This window comes from Callorhinus ursinus, unplaced genomic scaffold (genome assembly GCF_003265705.2).
Source record: "Callorhinus ursinus isolate GAN/ISIS: 27379988/994484 unplaced genomic scaffold, GSC_fseal_2.0 scaffold80, whole genome shotgun sequence".
NCBI lineage: Eukaryota > Metazoa > Chordata > Mammalia > Carnivora > Otariidae > Callorhinus > Callorhinus ursinus.
In genome coordinates, this window is record NW_027397142.1 from 3,899,284 (window position 1) to 3,918,936 (window position 19,653).

At 57.3% G+C, this 19,653-nt stretch overlaps 1 protein-coding gene across 1 annotated transcript in view; it reads right to left on the reverse strand.

Moving 5' to 3' along the window:
* Positions 1–16,796: 16,796 nt before the first annotated feature.
* The window catches only part of SHH (sonic hedgehog signaling molecule), a 12,273-nt gene continuing 9,416 nt past the window's right edge, over positions 16,797–19,653 (reverse strand). The window contains 4 exon segments of the mRNA XM_073887509.1: positions 16,797–16,844; positions 16,846–16,901; positions 16,904–17,255; positions 17,506–17,668. Of these exon segments, the coding sequence (XP_073743610.1) occupies positions 16,797–16,844; positions 16,846–16,901; positions 16,904–17,255; positions 17,506–17,668 (619 nt within the window).

Genomic DNA, 19,653 nt, shown 5'->3' on the forward strand with positions numbered 1-19,653 from the left:
ACCAACTAAAATGTAAAAAGATCATGTTGGTGTTTTGCTCTGTTTTATTTTGCTAATTTTAAAACATATGTAGAAAAATACAGGCCCTTTAAAAAGAAACTGTAGTTTTAAATTTTTAATACATTGCACAGTGGACAGATGTACTATTTTAATATATTCTGTATTTAGTAATATACTCTAGAAAGTAGACCCTGACATTCTTTTAGCATGATTTTCCTTTAAAATTAGTTTTCTTCGTAAGGGCACACATAGTGGAAGCTGATTTTTGAAGGACTGTTTCAGTTTTATGCGCTGCAGTGTTACCTTAGACTGTCTAACGTAGGTGTTCGAATCAGCAACACACAACACATTTATACTCTGAACTGAAGGGCAAGTGAGACTTTATGTTGATAATCCATCTTTGCTTTTCACAGGCATGGGATCCAGAATCGCTTTTCCTCTGTGAGGATTTTCAGTCTCCGTCTTCGTCTTTAATTCCACACTTTAGTTTCCAGGTTCAACAACAGTGAAGCCTGAAATCTTTCCATTCCCAGCTGCTTCTCCATGTTGGGCGCCTCCATCCTCTGGGGGCCCGCGCGCCCCCTCCTTCCTGTTCTCTTGCACTTCCCTTCCCTAAACCCGTCTACCAGCCACCACTGAGGGCTCCTTTCCCTTTCTGGAAAATCACTTTCTTTGACTCCCTCGGCTCTGGATGCCCTTCTCCTCCTCCTCCCCACCTGCTTTTGGTGACGGACTTCTCCATTTGCTGATGGTGCTACATTCTCTCTTGCTCCTCTGTCCAGTCTTAACATTTAGAATTCCTCTTGGCGGGGTGGGTACGAGAATGTTGTGAATATTTTTGCACTGTGTTTAAAATCGATTGCATCTTATCCTTTGCTTTGACAGGTTTTTTACTCACGCTTTGTTCCCCCAGGTCTCCGTTGGAGAGAATAACGTCTGAATTCTGTTATTTTGCAGTTTGACTTGTAGGAGTGTGTGGCGCCCCCGGCCGCCAGCGTCGTGCCGCTTGTGGGTAGCATGTGATTAATCACCCCCTTGTTTTCACCCTCTACTTTTGCAGGACCTCTTGTGCATGAGTTCAGTGTTAGTTGAGGCGCGCCTAGTTTTCCGCTGAAGTGGCGGCCTGTTTGACCCTTTGTTACTGCTCTCGCTCTGATCCTTCCTAACCGTAGTGCGCACGCGCTGCCGAGCTGGTCTGTGCCGGCTCCGAGGTGGAGTCTGACGCTGTGTTTATTGGGAGTGCAGTGAGAGTTCAGAAACCACCAGATGACTGAATTGCTTTCCTCTGGGTTGGTCTCCTTCATGTTTTCTGCCAAACACTACACTTACCGTTGTGGGAGATGACGTTGCCTTGCTTTACCCCAGTTTTCACTGTGCGCTAATGACTGTGACCACTTTATCAGGAATATATGTGAAGAACAGTAGTGACATGGTTGGAAAAAATGTATTGTGTGTGTATCGTTTGTGTGATTCCATACCAAGACGTGTCTCGAACTGTACTGTAACTTGGAAGATGTGTTAATAAAATATTTCGCAGTTCCTGCTTTTGTTCTGTAGCTTTTCTTTGATCTCGCCACTCGGATGTGGTCAGTCCCTCGTCTTATAGCCACGTGGACAGACAGCACTGCGACCACCCCGCAGAAGGACCGGGTGGTGTTTCCCCCGAGGAGTGGCGGGTTGTCCCCAGGCCCGCGGATGTGCCCCCTCTGCTGTAGCCATCGGCCTGGGCATGGTCTCTAATTAGTGGACCCGCAGGAAGGTCAGAGCGACCGCTCGTCTTCACCCACGTTCCATGGTCTGCAAAGGTCTCAGCTGACAGTGTGTTTCTTTTGTTGGCAGTGGGCAAGTTATATTTTCTTTTTATATTTTTTAAGGCATTACAAATAATTGTTAAAACTCTTCAAAGGACATTTGTACACTGAAGCCGGAGAACGGTCATCCATAATGTCACACACGTGTGCTGCCGCTGCGTGCGACGCCTGGCTTCTGTTTGGGAAGTCGCATGGTGCGCACTGCTGGGTGTCCGTATTCCATTTCATGCGTCATCCGTGCTTTCCATGTTGCTACAGATCGCTCCTAATTTCTGGTCTGTTCTGAAAACAAAGTTCTTTGGAAATAACCCGCCACCCCACCCCAGCCGTTGGAGGAAATCTTTGAGAAGAGACCCAGGTGTTGGCATGCACACACCCTGTGCTGGGACGGGATTCAGGCAGGAGGCGCTCGGTGGCTGCACCTCTCCTCACCTCCCGAAACCCACCTTTCTTACCTGTGGGAAGGGGGTGTATCTTGTGAGGATCAAGTGAAACGGTCTTGGTAATTTGTGACCCCGTGCCAGCCCCGTAAGTCTCTTGAGTTGTGTGGGTGATACAGGCTCACTTGACTGAGGTTTCCATGCCCTTCGTGGGAGGAAAGAAAACCACTTGTGTTCCAGCGTAGGAGTGACCCTCACTCTCCACCCTGGCCCTTGTGGCGGGACTCACGGCCAAGGCCCTTTCTCTCATTTGACCTCTGCATGGGCTACTTGAATTCTAGTGACAGAGGCCAACACGGAGGGGATGACCACGGTGCCCCCACGAGCAGGAGGCCGGGCAGTGGGAGGGCCTTGGCTCCCCTCCAGGCACCCGCCGGGACCTCACTGACAAAAATGTTCCTGCCGAAGACCTCCCACCGTACACTTCACCACTCTCCTCCTGGCGTGAGGTGAGCAGGGAGGAGAGAAGGCGAGCTAAGAGGCTAACTGGGGGGGAACTGAGCACGGAGTGATGCCCCTCAGAGGTCTACACGGTTGGATTAATTTCTCAGATCCGACTTAATGGAATTTTTAACCCTAAATCAGAATCTGAAGATGGCTAGTGACTAAAGAAAGCCAAAACCACGTTTCTTCCGTTTTAGTCCACAACATCCATGGACAACTTGTTCTTTGTCTAAAACCTGGCCTTGGCTTTGAGTGATGAGATCTCTGCAGAAGATGGGGCTGAAAATGCCTCTAGGTGTCAGGTAGAGAGTGGGAGGTGCTGGGTGGAAGGGGGCTCCTTCAGGGGTTTCTCTGTCCACGCTTGGCCCCTGCACGGGGCTGCACCCCGGCGGTTGGGGAGGGGTCTGCGTGTGCGCGTGCGTGCGGGCAGGCACCTGGGGGGGCTGGGGGGCGCCCTGTGCCCGGGTCGCTGCCCAGGGAAGGCAGCAGGGCTCCGCACCCCTGGCGGGTCCTGTCCGCCGCCTCTGACGGGCGCTCTTACCAGAACGCACATTTCCGTAGTTTGGAGATGATTCACAGGCGAGTCTGAAGGGAGAAGGTGGAGAGTGAGTTCTCGAGAAGTGCAGTGCGTAGGGCGTGTGGCTCCGAAGGCACCGGGTCTGGGCTGGAGGCGGCTCCCGGGTGCTGTCCTGAGAGGGGCGAAATGCCAGGTCTCCCTCTCACCCCACGTCGGTTTGCGGGCTGTCCTCCATCACCGCCTCCCCGAGCACCCTTGACTGCTTTGCGCTGTCTTTTCTCCCGGCACTGGGGCTCGTGGTGCTCATCTGGAGGACTCGGATTCCGTGATTCCAGCCTTGCGTCCCAGCTGGGGCCCCGGGGGCTCCGGGGAAATCCTCCTCAGTTCCCGTCACAGCCGAGGGGGCGTCTTTCCTCTCCGCTCCCACCCCGCACGGCGCACACCCTCGTCCCTGCTCTTTCTCAGATGGCCTCACCAGGAGCTCGTCCGCCGTGCCGGCCCCCAGCCCCCCCGGCCTGCCCTCAGGGCCCCCCGTGCCCACTGTCCCTGCTCCTGGGCGGGCCAGCCCCCCGCCTGTGCTGCACCCCCTCCCGCCCCCCTGTTGAAGACCTCGCACCTGCCGAGTCTCCCCTGGGCCCGCAGCTCGTTGTCTCCCACTAGCAAACAGACCCCCCTTCGCTTCGCTTCCCGCCTCGAGCGTAGTTCCTCCCCCTGCTGGCAAACTCCCCGACAAGGTTGGCTTTCTTTTCTTGCTGTCTGCATTTTCTCCCTGAAATTCCCTCTTGAATCCACACCGACCTGGCTTGTCAACCCAACACTTCCCCAAATCTTCTTTGCCGAGAATTCTAAGGGGCCCCATATTGCCAGAGGCAGAGGTGCCTCAGGACGCATGTCGACCCTTCAGCTTAGGAAAAGCGGCCGCGTTCCTCCCGTGGCCTCCAGAACCAACAGCTCTTCCGTCTTGCCTCGCCGGGATCTGCTTCCTGGTCTGGTTGGGTCCTCCTGGTGCTCTTCCTGTCCGCCAAAGGGGGGAACCCCTGGACCTCCCCCCCTTCTCCGTGACCCCAGGCAATCAGATCTCCCTTTCTGCTTAGATGTTCAGCAGGGGTTTCAAACTCAATACGTGGAGTTTTGATCTTCCCCCCGGTTCCCCCCATCACAGTAGGTGGCAGCTCCTTTCTTAAGGACACCCAGGCCCCAAGCTTTGGGGTGGGTGCCCTCTCTCCTTCTCTAACACACAGCCCGTTACTGGGCCAGCTCTGCCTCCAAGAGTGTCTGAGATCTCAGCCCTTCCCTTGGCCCCACAGCTAGCGCCCCAGTGGAAGCCACCCAGCTCTGTCCCATGGGTTAGACTGGTCTCCAAGGTCCGCCCTCCGACCCCGCGTCCACCCTACCTGCTGCTGTCCGTTACCAATGTCAGCGGGGAGGATGCTGTAAAACGGAGTCACGTAACTGTTGGGGATGCTCCCGGGGCCTCTCCTCTTACGCAGAGGAGAACAGAAATCCTGCCCGGACGGCGCGCATATTGTGTCAGCCCTGCTCCAGTTGCAGATGAATACCCGTCCCACCGGCCGCCACGGCCTCGGCGCCCACCACCCTCACTCCTGCCCTGCCACCCTCCTTACGCTCCCCTGCCCGGCGGCTCTCAGGGAGGAGAAGGCCTCTGAGCCCTCCCTCCTCTGTGTCCCAGAATGCTCCTCCCCGGGCAGGATCACAGCCTGCCCCCGCCCCGGCCCGAGCGCCGCCCGCCCCCCCCCCCCCCCCCCGTCAGAGCGACCCTCAGTCCCGTGCTGCCTGCGTGGCTCCCTGTACTGGACTGTTCCCCTGGCGGCTCTCGTCCTGTTGCTTGCTTTTTAGGATGTCCAGTACTTTTGGACACATCATTTTGGGAGTCTGTTTTAGAGAGTGTCCATTTTTGTTCTGGAAGGCAGCTGATCGAATGGAGGGTTCGCTTGGCCCTTCTGAGTCTTGATTTTCAGCCTGGTTTGGCCAGATGCAGGGAAGGCCTTGCTCCGGTGCCCTGACGGCCTGGGATGTGTCGAGCGAGGTCTCCGCCGCGGCTGCCGGGCCTCCTGATGCCCCAGCCTATAAGCCTGCTTCAGCTCCGCCAGCTGCCCCTGCCCGGCCCCAGGGCGCCGAGCCCCGGACACATGCCAGATGTACAGGGACCCTCTGCGGGTTTCTGGAGTCCCCTCATATAGCTGCATTTGCTCCAAGGCCCTGCACCAGAGGTTCCAGCTGCCTCGGCAGCCCCCGCGGCCCTCCATGCAGGCTCCATCCCCGCACGCACACTAAGGTGGGAAAGTTCGTCCGCGCACAGGCCCAGGTGACCCTGGAGCTAACGGTGTGTGCCTGTTACAGGAGGAGAGCCCCTGGGTTGTAGTCACAGTGTCGTGATGGGAAGAAGGTCCCATCCTCTTGTTTTGTCACCTCCATAGAACTTGCTGCCACCTGGCATATTTGGGTGTATTTAGTTTGTGGCTCGCGTGCCTCCCTCCACTCTCTCAGTAAGTAAACTCGAGGGGGGAAGGGAGGTGTTCCTGTGGGTTTTCCTGCTGTAGCCACGGGGCCCATGCTTGCCGCTCAGGGGCGCTGAATTCATCACTAAGTGAGTCACGAACTCCCCAGTCCACCTGCTCCCACCATGAGCTTCTCCCGGAGCAGAAGGGCTCCTGCCGCACCTGCCGCTCACGCCCAGGCCGGTTGGGGGTGGGGTGGGGCGCGAGGACCACAGACTCCCTGCCGGCCGCACCAGCCGCTGAGCAGGGAGGCGCTTCCGTTCAGTTTGCCGCTGGGGCTGGTGTCGGGCGAGGAGACAAGCTGCGGGGGCTTCTGGGAGTTCCGGTGTCGCAGACCCCACGGGCGTGGACCGCACACCGTGGCCCCCTGGGATGTGGCGCAGAAGGCAGCGCCTGAGCTGCGTCCCCGCCACAGATGACCGAGTCGGCCCCAGGAAGACTGGTGGGTGGAGGGGTCCAGGAGCCGCCGTGGCACAAGGCAGATCGCCGAGCCAGAGCTGTGGCTCCTTCTGTGGAAAGCAGCTGTTTCTGGTAATCCCGGTGGGGGAGCGGGGCGTGGGGGAGCCTTCAGCCCTCGCTGGAAGTCAGCGGCTTCTGGCCCCCCATCCTCTGCACTGCTCTTCTGGATTTCATGTGGGCTCGGCCTGCTGCATTGTCCTGCAAGCCCCAGGCTTCCAGTAAACACATACATACATGTTTTTAATATATGTATATAAATAAGTGTCCACATTGGTTTTATAAAATATGGCAGCATGGTGCTTGGTTTGTTTTTTTTTTTTAGGTTTTTATTTGTTTGAGAAGAGAGAGTGAGAGACAGAGTACAAGAGCGGAGGGGGAGGGGCAGAGGGAGAAGCGGACTCCCCACTGAGCAGGGAGCCTGATGCAGGACTCGATCCCAGGACCCTGGGATCATGACCTGAGCTGAAGGCAGACGCTTAACCGACTGAGCCACCCAGGTGCCCATATGATGCTTGTTCTTTATAAAAACAAACTTAAAATTCCCTAGAAAAGATGTCTACAATGTATTATATTACACTGATTCTAAGATACTCCGTTTTTTCCAGCTTTGACATCTCCAAGAGAGGGTGCGTCCGGCAATCACCATCAGCCAGCAAGCACTCAGGACACACTTGCGCGCATGTTGTTGTTATTCTCGGCAACGGTGCCGGTGACTAGTGCCTTGACCTATCAGTGAGCAGCCGCCTGAGGACCGTTTGAGGAAGGACCGTGCTGTAGAAGCGTCCACTGGCAGCGCCCACTGGTTAAGTCAGGCGTCTTTGGGTAAAAGATGCAAGCGCTCCCCCTTACTGGGCACTCTTGGTGCTGGGCTGGGTGATGTATGTTACGTTCCTCAAACACGAGTGCGGCCTAGAGCGATCCCGTGCATCGTGAGCTGTTACCGTGCCTGTCCTGCGTCAGGCCGTTCCCAGGGTCACGTGCTCAGAGGTGCCTGGCCCCCGAAGTGGATCCCCAAGTCTGCATGATTCCAAGGGCTGTGCCTTTTCTGCGGCACAAAGACAGTGGAGAACCCTGAAGTACCAGTTAGGCTGTGTTGCATCCTGCTGCTTTCATGCGGCCGGACATCCGCGTGCCACACGAGGAAGCACGGGTCAAGACTCTTGTGGTTCCTTGCTGACAAGGACTCCATTGGACTTAACTAAGCCATAATTAACCAAATCCGCATCGGGGGCCATTTAGATTATGTCCCACTAGATATAAGTTCTGTTGCTATAAACACTCTTGCCTCAAGGGGACTCCTGGTGGTATAGGATCGCTGAGTCAGGGGCTTGCACATTCTCTGTTTTGACACATTTTGTCTGCAATTCTCCAAAATGGTTACGGGGTGGTTCCAAACCACACTCACACCATGATGGGAGTGCATTTCCTGCTCGCCACCCCTGTTAGAGGCAGTTTTATCGGGGACCCCGTTGCAGACTGTGGTGGCAGGAGCCCTCTCGAATGATGATGGCTCTAGAAGCAGTGTGGGTACCAGACAACGGCTCCCCGGTGCCCCAGCAGACAGGGAGGGCACAGGCTGCAGGGCCGACGGGATCGAAGCGTGTTGGCCGAGGTCTGTGCCCCCAGCATGCCTGTGACGCTCCCGGTGTCGGGGCCGGGGGCGCACAGGGGCGAGAGAGCCTTTCCTAATCACGGAGAGACGCCCAGCACTGGGGCCCAGGACCAGCCCTTGGAAACCTGGAATCTTGAGAACAACCCTCCCCCTCTGCAGATAGAAAAGCAAAGCTCGGAAGCGGAGAGAAAGTCAAGTCTCCTCCTCCGGCACTTCCCCACCCGACCCACGAGGGGGGTGGGCCAGGGACTCTGCTCAGCGTCAACCCCACTTCTCCCCATCCGACCGCTGTGGCCGGAACCGCACCTTTCCTTCCTCTACCTGCCCCTTGGTGTCCGGAAGGTTCTCCCGGCGTTGCCCCTGGTCCACGCGGCTCCGTCGCAGCTCCTCAGCCTGTCGTGGGCAAGGCCACACTGGGCTGGTTTTGCAGCAGGGTGACACCAAGCCGACGGTGAACGCCGCGAGTGTACTGTGGAGGCGTGGGCACCGAGGTGCTCCGTGTTCCTAAGCTCCTGGGGCGGCTCATGCACTGGGCCCGCCCCGGCAGCCGCTCGTGCCACACACGGTGGGGCTGTGGATTTGTGGAGCCTTAGGCAGATATGAAGGCAATGCCTAGTGAATTCCATGTTCTGGACCCCCCTTCACTTTTGAAAATGTGACATTATATTAACAGGGGATGCTCTCGCATGTGCAAGTCTGCTCCACACCTGGCACCTGCGGGGGCTGTTTCCGGGGGGGGGGGGTCTTCCCACCTCGGGGGCGAGCCTCCTCTGCCGGGCTTATCTGGGTCAGGGAGTCCTTGCAATAGTCTCTCCCCACAAATGGTGAGCCCCGGGCGGTCATGGGGGCGCCGGGTGCTGCAGGGGTGCGGGGTGCAGGCTCCTCCAGAACACTGCCCGCTCCGCTTGCCCACAAAGGGCCGCCTTTCCCGGCTCTCCCCAGCAGATGGCGCTCTCCGCCCGGGGCGGGCGGCGGAGATGCGGCTCCTGCCTTCGTCTGTGGGCTCTCGCTCGCTCACTCAGTATTTCCGCAGCGCCTGCCGCGTGGCCTCCCGACGGTGAGGGGCACCGAGGTCAGAGCCTCGAGCCAGAGCGTCCCCGCGCTGCCCCCGTGAGCGTGAGCCGCAGGCTCCGAGCTGCCCGGGCCCTGAGGCCGCGGGTCGGAGACCACGTGGGAGCGGCCGTGGCTTGTGGGGCACCGCGCTGGGCCGTGCGGGGCTGACAGCAGAGCCCGGCTCCCCCGTCCGCTGTGCTCCTCCGTCGGGGAGGCCCCATTCCTGGGGGGAGAGAGCTTTTTCCACCAATGAGAACATTTGCGCAATGCCGTTTGGGCGCTGGCTTTGAGCCTGGTAAAAGGAGCCTCACACTTCATGGACCCACGTGACCTTATTTCCATCCCAAACTCAACCAGCCGCTTCTCCGAATGACTCCTGACCATTTAGAACATTCTAGAAGCAATAGCAAATGCACAGGCGCCTAGGTCTTTAGGATTTCCCCTCGGGTGGCATCTTGGCGGCTGTTCCGGGATTTCCCGGTGACCCCAGGGTCACTAGGATTTAGAGGGGAAACGGAACAAAGAATTTCTTCAATGTTTTCAAACTAAAATATTTTGTTTTTGCTTACATAGTACTAAATTGTCATTGAGACAAATGTGTAAAATACAGATAAGCAAAAGGGAGAAATGAGGTCACTTGACATTCCAGAGACAGTCATTGGTGAGATTTCAGTGTGTATCCAAACGTTTTTCCAAGAAAACACACATGTGCGCACGCGCGTGCACGCACACACGTGCACACACGCGCACACACACACGGAGGGGGGATCAAAGTGTGCATAATGTTTTGGAACCGGCTGTTTTTCACCGTACGATGTGTTGTAACTATTTCCTCATGAAGTTGGGTATGTTTTAGCGTCATCTTGCCTATAACGGTACTGGAAATCCATTTAGTTGTACGACACTCCCGAATTTACCGAACTAATTCCATAGTGTTGGACACGGAAGCTGCTGCCCAGACCTGCAGGCTGTGGACACCACGGCGGAAGCATGCCGGGACCCCAAGCGTACGCAAATCTGGTTGTTTCCTTGGTGTCAGTTCCAACAGTAGAAATGCTGAGCCAACGGACACAGAATTCCCAGCCTTCGGTGACTTGCTGCCAAGTGGTGCCACAGTGACATTAATCCCCACAGCCATCCTACCCCCAATCCCGGGCCAACCCTACATATACCGTGTTTTAAAATCTCTTCCTCTTCGCACTTCTTCCACCATTTACTCTGTGGAACCGGGGGCTGAGCATCAGGCAGAGCTTAAAGAGGTGGGGAGGAGCAGACAGGCCAGGCCCAGAGGAGCCGGGAGGAGGGGTCCGGGGAGGGTGACAGCGCGGGTCTCCTCCTTCCGCCGCTGCAGTGGGTGGACTGATGAAGCTCCAAAGCTGAATGTTCGAATCCCAGCCCCTTCCCTTAGCTGGGCAATCTGGGAAAAACCACTTGCTTTCCTACATGTTACTCTTCTCATCTGTGAAGTGAAGATAGCAGTGTCCGAGCCGTAGGCGGATGAAAGCCTCGTGCAGAGTTGCTATCCCTTATTGGTGATAAAGATGGGCAGGAAAACCACTCTCTGGGTGTTTCACGGGTAATAATGTGGGCTTTTTCCATTCCTGCTAGGAAACTTGAAGAGGACGTGAATTTTTTTTTTTAAAGATTTTATTTATGTATTTGTTAGAGAGCGCACAAGCAGGGTGAGTGGCAGAGGGAGAAGCAGACTCCCCGCGGAGCAGGGAGCCCGACGCGGGATTCGATCCTGGGACCCTGGGATCATGACCTGAGCCAACAGCAGATGCTTAACCGACTGAGCGCCCCAGGCACCCCTGAGTGCATGAATTCTTTAAGATCTTCCTTAGCCCTTAGAACAGCCTTAAAATTCCTAAGATACCTATTGACCAACTTCCTGACCCAAACAAAAAAACCCAGAATCCCCTTTGTCTCCCTCTGTGCCCCATTTTCTCCACCTCTCACACGCGGGCAGGAAGGGAAAGCATTCGCCCGCGGCCCGGGCTGCCCGCACCCCCCGCCTGCCCCCGCCCCTCCACTGTTCCCTCGGCCCCGCGATGCCTGTCCCGGGGCGGTCGCCCTCCCCGTTCCATTCCTCTCAAAACCTGTTCTCAGAGAAGGATTTGGATATTTAAGAAGTGACTTCAATGTCTGATTCCCCAAGGCTTTAGCATTGGTAGCCTAAGCTAGCTCTCCTCGCGGGAAGAAGGCAGCTCACCCCTGCTTGCTGACTTTCGGTGCCCTTGACATCTGGCGCGTGGGATGCCTAACTCGGAGGAAGGCCGCTCCTCACTGCGCGGCGGGCAAGAGAGACCCCCGTCCCAGACTCTCCCACTGCCCACTGCCTGCCTCTTCCACACTCACACACACACACCTGACGCACACCCACAGTTCACCCACACATGCTTGCACACCCACCACACCTCGTACACACCGGTTCACACACAGCCCACCCACACAGGCACGCACTCACCCCACGCAGCACACACATGTGCACACTCACACTCACAGTTCGTCCACACACACACACAACCTCACACGCTCGCTCACACCCACAAAACACTTACACACGCACAGGTGCACACAGCCACACTGGAAGACAGTCTCCAGGTGTGCACGCGCCGACGCCCGGCCCGTGGTGTGGGAAGGAAGCAGCGGGAGCCCCGCATCTCCGGACCCTGCCCGGGCCCCTCCTGCCCCCCCCCGAGGAGAGCAGAGGTCGTGGGGGCCCGGAGGGCAGGTGCGGCCAGGTGGGGAGGCCCCAGCCTCTAGGAGCCAGGGCTCGGGGCGGGGGGGGGGGGAGGCGGCGCGGCCGGGCGTGCTGCGGGGGGCTGCCGGAGTGCGCCCACCTGGAAGAACCAGCCCTTGGTTGCTCGAGAGGGCAGAGCCGTGTCCCTCTGCCGGGTATACTCGCAGGCAGACAAAAGTATTTTTAAACTCATTTCCCTGACCTAAAAAGGCTCTTTTTTGACTGAACACCTAGTCTTTGGGACCAACACGGGAGCACTGACTATAAATAGCTCAGCGCTCCAGCTGGGGAGGCAGCTCCGGCCTCTGCAGGTGTCCGGGGGCCGGCGTGCGGGGCGTCCTGGCTTGGGGCGCTGCACTGGCTTGTTCTCAATGGCAGAACGCGGGCTGGGGCTCGTCGCGGGGCCGTGTTGGTCCTGGCCCCGTACTGGGGGCTCACCTCCTCCTTGCCCCTCCGGTCTCGGCCTGGGGGAGAAGGGGAATTCCCATGAGGGAAGGAAGGAAGAGCTGGTGTGGGGCGCGGGGTGCGAGGGGTCCGTGGGACAGCCCGGGCCTCTCACAGGGGTGCGCACCAGGGGTCTTCACCAGGAGCTAGACGGAGATGGGAAGGAGGGGTAGGTCCTCCGGGCCGCCCCACGAGGACAGGGGCGCACTGCTTGGTGCCCCCGGAGGAGGCGCCCTCCGGCTTCCTTCTCTCACTCCCGATATGGCTCCGGGGGGGGGATGCAGAGCAGTGACCCTAGCTGCTCCCCAAACCCGTAGGCAAGCCCCGAAATCAGTCCGTGGCAGATGTCAGAGTTCATGCGGGTGGGAAGGAGGGGGCTGCGCTCCAGGGACGTGCTTCTCACAGTGGGGTTCAGATGAGGTCAGGCGTAGCGCAGAGTTACAGCCAACTCCAGCACGGAAGGTTCTGGACATCTCATGAGCGCTGGTCTATTAGATGTTTTGTTGTTCCTGAAACTTCTTCCTTAAAAGCGAGAACACCTTGAAGGGGACGCTTTTCCTGACCCCAGCCCTGGAGGCCGCCCAGAGAATTGCCGTGGTCTTGGATCCGCATTGAAGTGACCCCTGGGCTCTAATCGGGGCCACCCGGGAGGAAAGTGCTTTCTGGGAGGAAGCAGCCTGGAGAGCGAGAGAGTTCTGACCGCAGCTCTGCCCTCCGTCCCCAGCCACACCGCATCCAGCATCCAACCCTGCTCAAGCCCCCGCCGGCCCTGGACTGCAGCGGGAGGGCACTTCCTTACAGCCCCACCGGTCCCCGACTGAGCCGGGCAGGACACCCGTGCTGGCGGAAGGCCGCCTTCTCTTTCCTGTTGAGGTCGCACGGTCCCCTCCGCGTGGGTCACCCTAGAAGGAAGTCGCGCTTCGTCACCTTGTTGTTCTGCGTCTGCCCGCGGTGGCCACCCCGGCGTGGCCACAGCCGGTGTCCGATGGCAGCGACCCCACTGAGGGCGACCTTGAGGGTCTGTTCAGAGAATCCGAGTACTTTCATCTCCACAATGTTGTCTGTTTTCTCTGGGTGTAGACAGACTTGTTCAGCCTCACCTGGATCCAGGTGGAGCCCATCGGCCGTAGCAACCGGCTGGCCTTCGAGCGGGAGCATTTCTGGGTTGCAAGGGCCCATGGGCCTGCCGCCTCACCTCCCTGTGCGCGGGCGGAGGCCCAGCAGTGTCCACGGCCCTCCCAAACCCAAGGGCGGTCAGTGGTAGGGCCGCAGTGGTCCCCAGTCCCTGGCTCCCTCTCGGTGAGGCTGAGTCCACACAGAGGAGGAGCCTAGCTACGGTGCCCTGGGGCTTCTCAGAGGGGCCCCTACGACCACTGTCCCCCTGTGTGGCCCCGTCCTTCCTGTAAACCTCCCCTCAGGTCGCCCACTTACCCCAAGGCGTGCGAAGCTGTGTCCAGGGAGGGAAGCCGAGGGCTGTGGGGGCCAGGGGCCTGGTCCCGGCTGTGCAACCCAGCAAGGCCCCACACACCCAGCAGCCTGCCCCTTCCAGGCGCCCAGACCGCTGGCAGCAGGGCCTGCCCAACCTCTCAGCTCTGGAAATGGCTGTAGCCGCCCCTCCCTCTGCAGGGCCTGGTGCCCAGAAAGGGGGGCGCTCGACCTCACTTAAGACAGAGTGGGGGCAACTGTTGCTCCCGCACCCGGCAGAGAAGTAGCTGCCTTCCTGGGCCCCAACACAGAAGTCCTCTTTGGTCCTCCCTTCTGACCGCGGGTGTCCAAGAATAAAGTCCCGCTGGAGAGCGCCGACCCACGACCCAGGCCGATCCGCTGGGGTGGCTGGGACGGCTGAGCTTTAATTTGGGTCACGGAGGGCGGGATGGGGGCAGGCCGCCCAGACTACACGGGACGGCCCGCGCCGCCCACTCCAACCGGAGCCCTCACGTCTCCTTGACCCTCCTCTCTGGGGCCTGGCCTGCAGTCCCTCGCTCTCTGTTAGAGGACACGTGGGGATTTGTTCTGATGAACCCCCGGCTGGCGGTCACCGGCCGCCCGGCCGCCCGCGCAGATGCCAGCGCCCACCTCCCCGCACGGCGACCAGCAGAGGGCGCTCGGACTCCACTCAGGGCAGCTTCTTCCAGCCCGGCCGCAGCGCGCTGATGCTGGCTGCACTTGGGGGACCTTGAAGGGCCGGCACCCCAGGCAGCGCGCCGCGCTGGCCTAGCACCCCCTACCTCCCCGACCCCCTCTGCTCCCGGCCTCCTCTTAGACTCAACCTGACACGACCAGGGGCAGCGCCGGGGGCGCGGGAGGCTGCCAGGGGCACTGCCCGCGAGGGGTGGAGCCGCCTGCCCCGGGGAGCTTCCCCAGGCCGGCGGCGCGGACCGCGGAGTGGCGGGCTGCGGGGCTGGAAACCCGCCGCGGGGAGGGCTGGGCGCACAGCCAGCAGTGGAGGGGGGGGCTGGGTGCTGGGCGCTGGATGCTGGGCGCCGGGTGCTGGGTGCTGGCGGGGCTGCGGCTCTGCAGCCGCGGGAGGGAGGCCAGCCGCAGAGGCCCGGGAGGGCCGAAGGGCCCTACACAGAGCAGGGGGCTGGGGGCTGGGGGCTGGGCCAGGGCTGGCCTCAGACCCTCAGAGCCCCAGGCTCGGAGCGGTGACTGTGCATTCCCGCATGCATCACCAAGTCCCAAGGGCAGCATCAGGAATACACCGTGAGTTGAGCGGGCAGGTCCGAGGGCGCTTGGTCCTCTCCTGTTGATGCTGACGCTCTTTCCAAAACACCAAATATCAGGTTCCCACAGCCTCTTCCCACCCACCCGGCTTCTCTGCCAAGGCTCTGGCTTGGCTGGGCTTGGCCGGTTGGGTGGCGCAGCGCTGAGCGCGGAGCGTGGCCACAGTCTGGCTGCAGGGGTGTGTGCCAGGACTCTGAGGACATGGGCGGCAGGGTGGCAGACGCAGGGACCCATGAGCAGAGGCTCCTTTCAGACATGGGGCTGGTTTTTCTGCCTGGCAGTAAGTGGCAGGGTTCCCAAAGGGAGTCCTTGACCTCTCCTGGGGAGTGGAGGAAGGAACTCCCCGGCGGAGATGAGGGGTGCCATCCAGGGGAGAGGGCGTCCGTTTCTCCTGGAAGCGAACACTTAGGCCCTGACCTGGGATAAATCGACATCCAGAAACCAAGTTCTGTGGTTCAGGGGAATGGTTTCCTTGGATTCTGGGCATAATATCTGTTCTAATTTATCTTCAGTCTTCAGGTTTTTCAACCCCCTTACTTACACCAGCTCCCCCCACCCCCCGGGAACACAGCGGCCCTCGTCGCGAAAACCACAGATACGCATTGAAAAGGTGATCTTCCACTTCCGTGTCTCACGGAACAGGCCCCAGAGCTTGCTTATAGGGTAAAACTTAGGGAATTCCTATGATTTCTTCTTAATTGGAGAAAATCTAACTCAGCCAAAGAAAGGAAAGGAGATTATCTCCAAATCCAGACTTCCTATTTTCTCACCTCGGGGCTATTTTCACAGAGCCCGGAGACAAACATTGCCCATCTTCCTCTGCTCTTGGTCCCGGCCCCCACCTTGTGTTGCAGATCATGCGTTTCCAGGTTAGCGCACACCTGCTCAGCACTCGGCTATGCCTGTTACACCGCCAGGTCCAAGGGGCTCTTCCTGGGTCTGTCACCCTCTCTACAGCTCCGAGTAAGGAGCAGAATTGAGCGGGGAGAGCCTCTGGATCCCAACAGAAAAACGTGCTTTGTTGGCGTGCACACAGCTCTGTTCCGGCTCCGGCCTCCTGCCCCCACTGCAGGGCTCCGTTTCGCCACAGCCTAGGTTTTCCCATTCTAGACCACGGGTGGCAAACTTCCTCTGTAAGGAGCCAGCGAGTAAATACGTCAGGCTCTGTGGGCCACGTGGTTCCTGATGCAACTTCTGTGCCCCAAGTCTCCCCCCGACAGTGTGTGAAGGAATTGGTGGGGGGGGGGTGGGCGTTCCAAGAGAATTTTATTGATGGACACTGAAGTCTGGACTTCATATAATTTTTACCTGTCATGAAATCTTATTTAGTTTTTTTTTTGTTTTCGACCATTAAAAAAAATTTATGTAAAAACCGATCTCAGCTCGCAGGCTGTATAAAAACAGGCCTAGGGCCCCGTTGTTCTCAGGGCTGTCATTTGCCAACCCCGGTCCGAGTACGTACACCCAGCAGAGCACCTGCGGAAAACCATGTGTTGGGTGACTTGTTCATGAGAAGCCATTTCAAAGTCCACCTCCCAGGGCCTCCCAACCCCTCTGAGTACCGTGTCCTTTCGGAAGGATGGGTCATCAGAGAACTGAGAACGCGGTCGGAGGGCTCACCCCGCGCCAGCCCTGCAGCCGGCTCACTCCGGGCGCGTGCTCACCCTGGGCGCGTTGCCACTTTCTTGCCAAATCTTGCAACCGGCTGGTATTCTTCGCAGGTCTGGCCAATGTTTGCCGTGTGGGTGTGATGCCTGCAGCCGAGGGACTCCACCAGCACTGGACAGCGCCGCCTTGTCCCCCCTCAGCACGGCTGCACCGAATGTCCCAGCCCCATGCTTCAGCATGCGGGGGAGCCCCCCACAGCCCGGTTGCACCCTGCCACCGAGGCCCGCGCGGCCGGTGCCCCCGGAGACTTTGTCTTTCACATTGCCACACAACCCCGCGCGGAAGAAGGTGAGGATCGCCGAGGGCAGGCATTCTGCCACAGAATAGACATGGCCGGAAGTCTCTGTAACTTCTTTAATTATTCAAACAATAGAGCACAAAGATAACAGTTTCAAGTACATTGTGATACACGCTTTTGACAGGAATAGATATGCATTTAGTCACGAGGGAGGCTGGCGGCAACACCGCGCGGACACTTCGCACAAACTCTTCACACCGTCCACCCTGAAGGTGGAGTGGACACCTCGTCTGCTGGGAGCGGACTGCACATCCTGATGCCCTGGGTTGGGTTGCTCTACGGCGTGGCTCCCTTTTTTTGGCCATGAGAGAGAGGATTCTGAATGTAAAGTTGGGCAAGGGGCGGCGGACGTGGAACAGGGAGGGCGGGGGAGCAGTGAGAGGGGGCTGCCACCTCGCCTGACTCGGGGGGGGGTGTTGCTCAGGGCCGCGGTGCCCCCACGCAGGGGGTCACCGACGGGTGGTTCCCTTGGGGCCTGGCCAACCCTCCAATGCTGTCTTCGGCCGATCAGGCTGACCGCTAACTAGTCTGTCAATCAGCACAGCTAAAGCTATTGGGGTGCCAGGGCTTACACTCAGAACGGAACGGTCAACACAACAGAAACCACCAAATTCCACCAGAGATTGCAAACCTTGCACCTGCTAACTACCTAGAAGACCAAAGAAAAGTCTTTGACAGAGAAAAACCAAGGATCACTCCTGCCTGAAGGGCCTGGCCCCTTGAAAGCAGGCAGAGGGCAAGTTCCAGGGTGCATGCCTGGCCCCCTGGCCCACAGCCTCCTGGAAAAGGCACACCACGCCGGACCCTCTGCACAGAAGCCCCTCAGGGCCCGGTGTTTCTGGCTGAAGACGCCACCACAGGCCTAGCCTTAGGCGCAGCATCTCCAGCCCCCGCCCAGGTGGGACTGAGGCCCGCCTGAGGCCGTCAGGCTCCCTTCTGCTCCCCAAACCCAAACCAGCCTTCAGACAGGCTTAAGTTGCTAAGAGCCCCGATGTGCACACAGCCATCCTTCCAAAGCCGAACCTGCTTGGACACTTGGCCCAAAGCACACATCAGGACAGTAGCCTTTGATAAGCCAAAGCACTGAGAGTGACAGCCAAGGGCTGAGGCCCTCTCAGCTGAGTCTATAACACAATGTCAAACATGGAGGACTTCTTCCCCCAGACCCAGCCAACGTAGGAGGCCAACCACAGTGTGCCCACTAAAGTAGGACCATGCCCTAGGGATGAAAATCCAAACCAAATAACCACTCCAGACAGACGGCTTGGACTCGATAACACCAACGTGGCCCGAGGACCCAGGCAGCCCTGAGACTAGCAGCGGTGACTGGGGAGGAGGGAAGATGGGGCCCCCTGAGAGCAGGTGGAGAATGTGCCCTCTTCAGTGGGTTTGCCACGAGGGTCCCGGGGGGGTTCAGAGAAGATCAACACTTGGCCATCTCCCTGGGGACCCATCTGGAAAGGGTACCCCAGGACTTCACAAAGCAGCTAAGGGCCTCCTCCCTTTGAAGCCAGAGGACCAGGCACACCAACGTGGGGCAACCAGGTGGAGGGTATGAGGTCTGCCAGCAACCACATGGAGCATGGGGAGAGAGTCCCGGTGGGTGCCCGCAGGCCTCCTCGGCCGGGCCTTCGCGCTGGGCTACGCTAATTAAGGGCTGGGGGGTGTGGGAGAAGAACGGTACCCACACCCGGGCCCCTCAGCTGGTGGAGGCACAGAGACGCTCACACAACAAATACTAACAGAGCTGAGGTTTCTCCAGGGATGAAAATAAACAAGTCGGTTTGGTTACCTACTTAAGCTGATCTGAATTCACAGTATAAGCAACACATCTAAATATAATGCTGGGCACTCCTGTCAGCGCTAGGGTTCCCAAACAAAGAAGCCGAAACAGAAATGAAAATGGGGCTGCGACGGGGATTCTTAGTTATTATATACTAACCAGTCTGTGCGTGGCACATTTTATTTCTATAAAACTATTACAAAATATTCAAAAATACATTTTAGTAAATTTACAGCAGTTATTTCTCAATTTATTAATGCAAAAACATCCTTTGTTTTTCTCTGTACAAACTACAGGCTCCATTCTCGTGGGCTCATCACTATGTGCGCTTTTAAAAAATATTATTTTCTAATAAATTCTTTGAAGTTAAAAATAACAGAGTTCTTCCAGTTTGTCCAAAAAAAAAGTATGTGTGTGTGTGTGTGTGTGTGTGTGTGTGTGTGTGTAACAGTCTTGACTTCCAAGAATGCGGCCAAAATGGTGATGATGGAGCAAATATTAACCCATGAAGACATACAGGAGGTGGCTGTTACACTGGAAACTAGTTAAATTAAAATAATATATTTTCATATTTTACACTATTTCAAAAATGAAATGTAATTCAGTTAAGTATTGATCTCTCAAAAAATCTAATTTACAATTCTGTGTATAAAAATATAATTTGTGGACCCCCATGAAGCATGTTTTAGTTTACACTTGCCGAAAAGCAGGCGCGTGGCAAACGAGGAATGCGGAGTGCAGAGTTTTGCTTTCTGAAAGTCAGGGCGAGGGATATGTAGAAAAATAGACTCTGAGCAGGTCGCTTGGCCTCACAAAATAATCTTTCCCCCCTGTGAGTACAGTTCACATGATAATAATAAATTATCCAAGAAACAAACTATTTAAGGCTCTTGAAGGTCCGGTTCATATTATTTAAAACATCTATTCATACCAAACAAATAAATAGCCAGGAGAGGTGAAAAAAAATAACCAAAATAAAACAACAACCAAAAAATTCAAAAAAAATATATATAAACTAAACACAACGACAAAACTTCCCGGGGTCTCTGTTTCCTTATAGTCTACTTTGGACTGTCCTACTTTATTATTATTATTAATTATTATTATAATTAAAGTCTCATTCCGTGCGCTTTTCCGT